General features: G+C 43.4%; 1 protein-coding gene across 2 annotated transcripts in view; it reads right to left on the reverse strand.

Moving 5' to 3' along the window:
• The window catches only part of VPS4B (vacuolar protein sorting 4 homolog B (S. cerevisiae)), a 22,906-nt gene extending 22,668 nt beyond the window's left edge, over window positions 1-238 (reverse strand). For both annotated transcript variants that reach the window (XM_010585994.1, XM_010585993.1), the window contains exon 1: window positions 79-238. In XM_010585994.1, the coding sequence (XP_010584296.1) occupies window positions 79-105 (27 nt within the window). In that variant the 5' untranslated portion in view covers window positions 106-238. The remainder of the gene's footprint in view (window positions 1-78) is intronic.
• Between the last annotated feature and the right edge of the window lie 8,186 nt (window positions 239-8,424).

Here is an 8,424-nt window from a genome sequence, read left to right on the forward strand (position 1 = left end):
TACCCCGCCCCCCCCCCCCCGCGCCCCCCCCCCCGCCGGCTGCCGGGCCCGCCCCGCCCCGGGCCGGCGGCGCTCTACCTGCAGGTTGCTGTTGGTGCCCGCCATGGTGGAGCGGGGTGGGAAGGAGACCGGAGAAGAGAGCGTAGGCCCGCGGCTGCCGGTGGTGGAACTCCCCTCCTCCCCCCACCGCCGCCCACAGAACCGAAACCGCGGCCTCCACCAGGCGCTTCCGCACCCCGAACACCCGCTTCCGCTTCCGGGCGCCGCCCCGCGCGCCGCGTGACGTCACTGCCATGCGCCGCGCCGCGCCCCGCCGCAGCGGGAGCTCTGCGCATGCGCGGCTCCCTCACGGAGGCGCAAGGCCGCGGAGCGGGCAGGTGGCGCTTGGGTTGGTTCTGTGAGGTGTTAGAAGGTTGTTGGTAGGGCTTGGGGTGGAATTGATTTTTCCTCCTCTCACGCCAAGCCTAAGAAATCTTCCTACACCTCTGCGCTGCCCTCCGCCAGGGTTTGGCTGCCTGCGGTGCTGCCGTCTTTGGCATCGCCTGGTAAAAGCGCTGAACGCCTTGATGGGCAGAACTGGCGCTTAACGAGTTGGGCCGCGGGTGGTCAGGTGTTACTCACCTGTGGGTTAGTAATAAAACTCAAGTGATCTGCGTTGCCCACACAAAGGAGGAAGTGATTCAGAACACGGAAAATTGCAAACCGGTGTGGTGGGTTGACCCTGGCTGGAGGCCAGGCGCCCACCAAAGCTGCTCCATCACCCTGCCTCAGCTGGACAGGGGAGAGAAAATAGAAGGGAAGGCTCGTGGGTCGAGATAAGGACAGGAGAGGTCACTTGCCAGTTACTGTCACGGGCAAAACAGGCTCGACTTGGGGAAAATTAATTTAATTTATTGCCAATCAAATCAGAGCAGGGTAGTGCGAAACAAACCCAAATATTAAAATACTTTCTCCCCACCCTTCCCGTCTTCCCAGGCTTAACCTCACTCCTGATTTTCTCTACCTTCTCACCCTGGCGACGCAGGGGGACCGGGAATGGGGCTGGGGTCTGTTCATCACATGTTGTCTCTGCCGCTCCCTCCTCCTCAGGGGGAGGACTCCTCACACTCTTCCCCTGCTCCAGCGGGGGGTCCCTCCCACGGGAGACAGTTCTCCATGAACTTCTCCAACCTGAGTCCTTCCCCGCGCTACTGTAATTCCTTTAGGGCAAAAAAGGAATATCTGGGAAACCACTAGATTAATAAACCCCATTCTTCCAACTAGCTCCAAGTAACCACAATACAAGTTGACTTAATTTCAGTGTCACTTTTTGATTTTGTTTTGTAATAAAATAGTTCTCTGAACCTTTTCGATACTGTCAGTAGGCTGCCTGTTCTGGGCAGAGGGTAAAAGGCATAGCCACAGTCACCCCTATACCTGGGAAGGTTGTGGTAATCTCTTCCTCAAGTTATCTGGTTGGCAGTTTATTTTGGTAATGTCCTCATATATCCACATGCTGGAGGATGCTTGAGAGAACATGAAGCCTGCTGGTAGACCTTGGTCTTGCTCATCCATTTCACTGGGAAACCATTCAAAGTCTGTGGTGGATGGTGGCAATACATTTCCTGGCATAGTACAGTAATGGGTCTGGTTGTGCCTCCCTGGAAAAGAAAATTTAAATTTGTACCTTTTGAGCTAAACTCTTTGGATTTCTTAGTTGTGTTAATTTTCACTCTACTTCTGGTTTAGTTTTTAAAGTTGGAAACTCTAAATATGTAAATGCTTGAAGATGCACTATGATTTTGATTGAGGTGTGTGTATGTACGAAATGTGTTATCTTCTGGACTAAGTTACTTTACTCTAGGCAATGGAATGACTCCAGATGTATACGCCTGTACTTCATAGTGAGATTAATCCAGCACATCAGGAAAATAGCCTGAGAAAATGATTGCAGATATAACTGAGGGCACATTTTGAAACTGTTCACTTGATCTTTTGACAAAGCACAGAAATAAAAACGTAGCTTATTTTCTTAAATTGTGAAATATACAGTCTGCTACTACTGTGTTTTTTGGACAACATTTAGCATAGTGTATTTATTTCAGGACTTTTTTCTACTGTTACATGGGTACCAGCAGAAATTGTCAGGAACAAAAATGAAATCTGAAACAATATTTTTCTTAGGTTTGCCTGTGTTGTCTTCAAGGGTAATATTTGCTCTATACAGCGTAAGTCTGGGGACTTCTGAGGCTTTCCTCATTATGAACTCACTGGACAGGGACGCTTATATTGGTGTTCTGTATACAGGCCAAGGACAAACATTTCACCTAGGTCTTCTCTGCATAGTATTTCATATATTAGGTCTTGCTAACTCATTGAGATTGAATGGAATAAAATCTCTTCGATGATATCTTCATGCACGATAGAGCAGTTGTGGCTTCACGGCTGTATTGGTTGACTCATGTTCATTTTAGATATCCAATTTTGCCAGCTGGAACTGCCAACTCTTCTACCTGTATATGAGTTCAGGGAGGGATTTTGAGTTTCGTGTAGCAGCATTTTTCTTTGAAACGTCTTCACAGTCACAGAGTTTAATAGGCTTACAGCCCTAGTCACTTCAGAGATTTTATTGTTAAAAAAATTTAAAAATGTTCCTCAGCCAATGCTTCTTTGAGTTTAGAAAGCTTAAAGTTTGGACTGTGCACTTCGGATTGCTTCATGTTGCCTTCATTTAAGATTTTGATGACCTGTAGCGTCTTTGGAACAACTCCTAAGGATATTGTAGACGCTCTCATCACCTGGGGGTCTTTCTAAATCACTGCCAGATTTTTCAAAAATATATACTGTAATCCAACGAGAAATCATGGGTCTCATAAAATCAATAGATCAGGTTCTACAGCTTGTGTTATGCATGGGTTCAAGCCTGCTGGTTGTCACAGCTTTTGCCTCTGTCTTAAAAAGACACAAATCTGTGAGTTGACCCAGATTTTCTTTCTGGGAATCTGCTCTTCTGTGCAATAGAAAGCCTGTAGTGTTCACGGTTGCCAGAGTACCAGGAATCTAAATTGTGTTAGGCAATGAGAAGCGGAAAAGCAGTTCCATTCCAGATTCCTTTAAACAGATGACAGGGGAATAACTTTTGCCATTCTGATGTACAGCAGAATAACTGAATTTAGCTGTTGCAAAACAGAGAGTTCACACTGCATGACTAAGTTTTAAAACTGACGTGCTACCTGTGATGCTCCCAGCAGACTTCATTCTCATCCTAAATACAAAGTGTTTTTTGCCTGTGTGACTGTAGAGAGCAGTGTCTACAACATTACTGAATGACTTGCAGTCTGAATGAACAAGGAGATAAAGGGTAAGAGAACTGGTCTGGGACTAGACCATACTGGAGCTCCTTCAAATCAGTTTTCTTCTGAATGGTGGTTTGTCTTTTTCTTCAAAATGGTATTTTGAGAAGTAAGGGTCTAAACATACCCTCTGCTTCAGAACTGCAGAAGACCTTAAATACAGAAGAACTCTCACAGTTCTTTAATTCATGGGAGTGTAGGAAGAAATGGGGCCATCCAAGGTGTCTTCTAACCAATATGTTCCCTCTTTTCACAGTACCGAACACGGAATAGTGCTGTACTGGGGGGTGAGCACTGCAGTGGTCAGACACTTGCTATTGCACCTCCCGCTTATGCAGGCTCAGGGGAGCACAAGGACGTCCCATAACCACCAAAGGCCAGCAGCTCTGCTAGGAGTAGCAGGCTGTGCAGCTACTGCAGTCTAGTCTGCACTAGATTTCTGGGCTAGCATTTCCCTCCTAGATCCCTCTTTATTAATCCTTAAGCCTTTTAATTAGGTCTTGTGTGGAAAGGAGTGGAAACTGGATAAAGAAGTCATTTAACTTTCTCTTCATCCAAGCCACTCTTAGCAGAATAATTTTCACCTTAAGCAGGAAGCTCTTTGAACCAGGCTATTATTCTACCATAAACTGTCTATAATCCTTCCACATGTACAACACTGTCTCCACACCTTTCAGTACAATTCTCACTAACATGTCTGTTGCCCTATTTTACCCAAAACCCACTGAAGTTGGTAGCTACCTTTGCAGTGGGCTTTGAATCTTGACCTTAGATAGACAGATGGACAGGTATTTGCATTACCACAAGCTCCTATAGACCTAATTACGTATTTATGTCCTACTTCTGTTATGGAAATGTTAATGTTATTGTGTTAATAAGTTTATTAGCTTGCTGGAATATGCATGCAGTATCCTCTGAAGTTTCCCCATAGAGCTTAATGGGACCGTTGGTTCTCGGAAGGACTGAAGAAAGCTACTTCTCAGTAGGTTACCTGTCACCTGGGTAAATGTAACTGGGAAAGTGAAAAAGAAGCATCCTATTATCAAGTCCTAGCACTTTATTTTGTAAAATACAGAATATTTTTTTAGAATTTCCAAGTTTTTAAAACTTTTTCTATTATGGGCTAATAGAATATTCTTTTCTGCGTGTTTTGCGATGCAAGTTTAGCTATCCTGGGTTACCGGTGATATGAGCTGAATCAATTGCTGGGTATGGGAATAGCTTCTTTGCTTTCATGGGCACTAATCAGTTTACATTAGCTGGAGTTTTGGACCATTATTTGTAAATTTTACATCTGGAAGACAAGATAGGTTTGCAGGTATAACTTCTATAATTTACTGATCATACAGACAATGTACAGGGTGTGTTCCTTCAAGTAGTGCATAAGAATGCAGGCTGTGATTTGGTTGCCTTTAACAGATCTGCCAAATACCAACCGGAGAAGCAAGAATTAACATGTTCACACCTCATTTTAGCTGCATTCAGGGATAAACAAAGGCCTTCACTCCATCCTCCACTGAAAACACACAGCAGGAGAAAATTCAGCCTGTGAAGGCACGCCCATTTCCAGTGAAATCTTCAGCAAATATTGATTCTAAATTTTTATTTTCCTTTAATACACATATGTTCAGGCTGTGAAACTGCACTAAGCAACTCTGGGAAAGTGTGTGCCTTCACCCACATTAATCACACAGACACGTATCTACTTGGATTACAGAAGAAAGTGACTCATCTAGTGATGACAATGGATAAAAGAAAGAGGGGAAAGAAGTCCCTAATTCTCATACCCCCTGCCTCTGTACATGATAAGGAGACACTTAAGGGAGTAATACATACACAGAGCTGGAAGAGAAGCTGTATGTCAGAGTCAGGTTTGCTATGGTGGGCAGTGAAGGTCATGTAATCCCTTCCAGAAACTGCTGAAGCTCTGCATTAAAACTAGTTTGGTGTCTGAGGGAGAGGGCTGCTTGGTGCCTTTACTCCTCTTGGGAAATGTACTTCTGCTAATTTACCTTATGTCAATGTGGTCTCCTCTCTCTTTAGAGTTTCCACATTGATCTAGGCACAGGAACATCCTATCCCCATACAGATTTTGTTTTGCTGGGTGAAAGAGGATAATTCTAAAATTGCCCCTGTGTTCAGTTAGGAACTTACTGATGGATTATTATGCTGCCAATAATTCACTAGTTGAGGTCCTCCACAGATCTATAATCAAGCACAATAAATTGTGGATATGTAGAGAAAGCATCCTCAGTAACTGTACTCCCATGGTAAAGTGGTTTCAATAAGGTGAATCCATTCACCTAAACAATACTAGGGAGTGGCACTTCAAAGATTTGAAAATATCACTAAATGGAAAAAAAATTACTGAGGAAACATGACAAATTTGCATTTTCTCTGGGACAAACGTAAGGCAGGTGATTTTGAGTCATAGTTTCAGCTTGGCAAAGGAAGCTGGTGCAGTAACTGTGGCCATCAGTGACAAAGGAGAGGGTATCTGTGTCCCCATGAGATGGCAACCTGAACCAGCAGTGCACACAGGGATGGATTCAAAATTTTTTCTTCCTGGAAGAAGTGGATCACAGATGCTTTAGTGAGAAGTAATTAATCCAAAGCATTGCCCCTCTGCTTTTGTTTCACAGAAGTTGATCTTAGTCTTTGTACAGTGGGAAAAAGATAAAGTTTCAGAATAATGTGCCAGGGTTTTCTGTCTCTTTTACATAGATGGATTTCCCCTTATATTTTGACTGCCTAGTCCTATTGCGAGGCTATTTTCACAGGCTCTTCCACATAGTCAGTCAAATCTATCTCTTTATTAAGCTGATTTATTTGTATTACACCAAGGATTATGCCCGATGCTAAGTGTTGGGAGCAATGCCTTTAGGAAAAATAGTCAGATCCTCAACAACTTGATTCCAGCACATGGGCTCATTCATTTCCCATTTGCCAGATTAAAGGCTTTGTTCTCACTGAAAGATGTCAGCTGTTTGGTTGCCTACTTAATTTTTTTCCCAATGAACTGTATACCCAAGTCCAGAACAGCCTCACTAAAAAAAAAAACGCAAAAGTGAGCACATGTAAGTATGAGAAATTAATTTCCTGTCCGTTATTAGAAGTAATCACTGGTGAGTAATACTTCTACGTCAGCAGACATGTCTGAAGAGAAATGTATTGCTACCATACGTGTTGAATCAGTGTGTTGCTATGTGACACCATCTTTTATGCGTATCAGTGCAAACACCTTGGGAAGAAAGACAGCTTGTTACTGTTCAGTTTGTGTCTCTCTCAATGGAACCATAGAGTAACACTTTATTATTGTAAGTGTTATTTTAATTTCAAATTAACTTGTGGTTTATAACGGTCTGTGTGATCTTTGCTAGCATTTCTTATGAAAATGAAAAATATTTTGGCTGTTGTTTATTCCTGTTGCTAAATAGTAATCTAGACCCATGTTATGTGAGGAATGTGAGAAGTTCTGCTGTGTGTACCTGTTTACAGACCTGCAATCTTACCCTTTGCATTTTTCTAACTGTATTAAAATTTTAGGTCACTGAATCAAAATAAAAGTGTACAAATCACCTCCTATCACCGGGTTCATTGCAAGATCCAAAGCTTACTGTGAAAGCTGTAACTCAGTTAGAAGACCTTTCATGACTGGCAGCATAGAAAGAATGCACCAGTTTGTTCTATTCATTATTCAGTCCCACTTGTAGATGATTTCCCATGTGCTCTGCAAAGCATGACAGCATTAATTGCAATCAGACATGCACCGAACATTAGTGAGTTTGGGGGAAGAAAAAAAACCCGACTACAGTGGACGCTTTGAGTCTCTGAAATAGTTGAAATAGTTCTTCATGCTGTGCTGAGCAGCAGGAGTATTCCCTCTCCCCAAATGAGCTTGTTCAAAGAGTGGAGAGAAAAAGGCTGTTTTTCCTTCCTTTCCAGCAGCATGTAGGAACAGTGTTCCTAGGAGGTGTTCAGAGGGAGTGGCGGGGAGAGCCGGGGGAGCGAGGGCCAAAAGCAGGCTGAGTAACAGGGACGTCACCTGGCTGGTTGCATCCTTTCTGCAACAAAGCGTGTCCGGCTTGCAGCTTCGTAGATGGACACACACAGGTAACTGCTGGATCCTAGCATCCAGCAATGTCTTAGTTTGCGTTTTTCCTTGGGCTATTGAAGACCTGGAAGTGTGAGGACAAGAGCTCGGTCATTACTTTGTCAGTAGACTGTAACTTGTCTGTGTTACAAGGCTTCAGACTTTAATATTCAAAGTGTTCCACGCCACACACCCATTGTTTCTACCTTATTTATTTACCTTATTTTCTGAGATAGTATCACACTAGGAGGTGTCCAACTTGCAGGGGGCTTAAAAATAGTTTTGATTTTTTGGTAAGGAAAAATCCTGTTACTGGCTCTATTTTTTTTTTTAACTTGGTGATAGAAATACAGGTCATAATAGGTGTGTGTTGAAAATACTTTGAGATTAAACAGAACAAGTGAAATTTAGTGAAAGATAAATGCAGGAGACAGGGAAGCTGATGCAAGTGATTGTCATTCAGTCAGACTGAGAAAAAGCATTCCTGGACTGGGGGAGAACTGCTTCACCTCTTGTCCCTTGCAAACCGCAGCTACCTGAGGTTAAGCATCTTCTACTTTTCAAGTTAGCATCTTCTGCTTTTCCACATCTTCCTGGTTGGGCTATAAGTAAGACGCAGTCTTATGTCAGGAGTTCCCATAAATATGAATAAGAAGCTACCGAGAAGCCACAGTTATTTTAACATTACCTCCAACAGCAAATGAGCCCAAAATATCCATTCTTAGGGGAAGCAGGACTGCCCTCTGAGCCGCTCAGTTACCAATGCCAGTGTGGACTCCTTCATTTGAAGCATCACAATTGCAGCAGTGATTATTAGTTTCATGGCACCATGACCAGAAACAATTAATTTCTCACCTTTAAAAGAAACTGATGCACCTACTTATATCTCTATTTCCCACCTATCACTAGCAAGGAAATGGATCTGGTGAGTTGTGCTGTCTCTGTTAAGGCAGTCTGGCTGTTGTCCACCTCTCTGCAGCTTATCCAGAAGCTCCTGAG

Source organism: Haliaeetus leucocephalus, unplaced genomic scaffold, assembly GCF_000737465.1.
Source record: "Haliaeetus leucocephalus isolate CR32 unplaced genomic scaffold, Haliaeetus_leucocephalus-4.0 Scaffold137, whole genome shotgun sequence".
NCBI lineage: Eukaryota > Metazoa > Chordata > Aves > Accipitriformes > Accipitridae > Haliaeetus > Haliaeetus leucocephalus.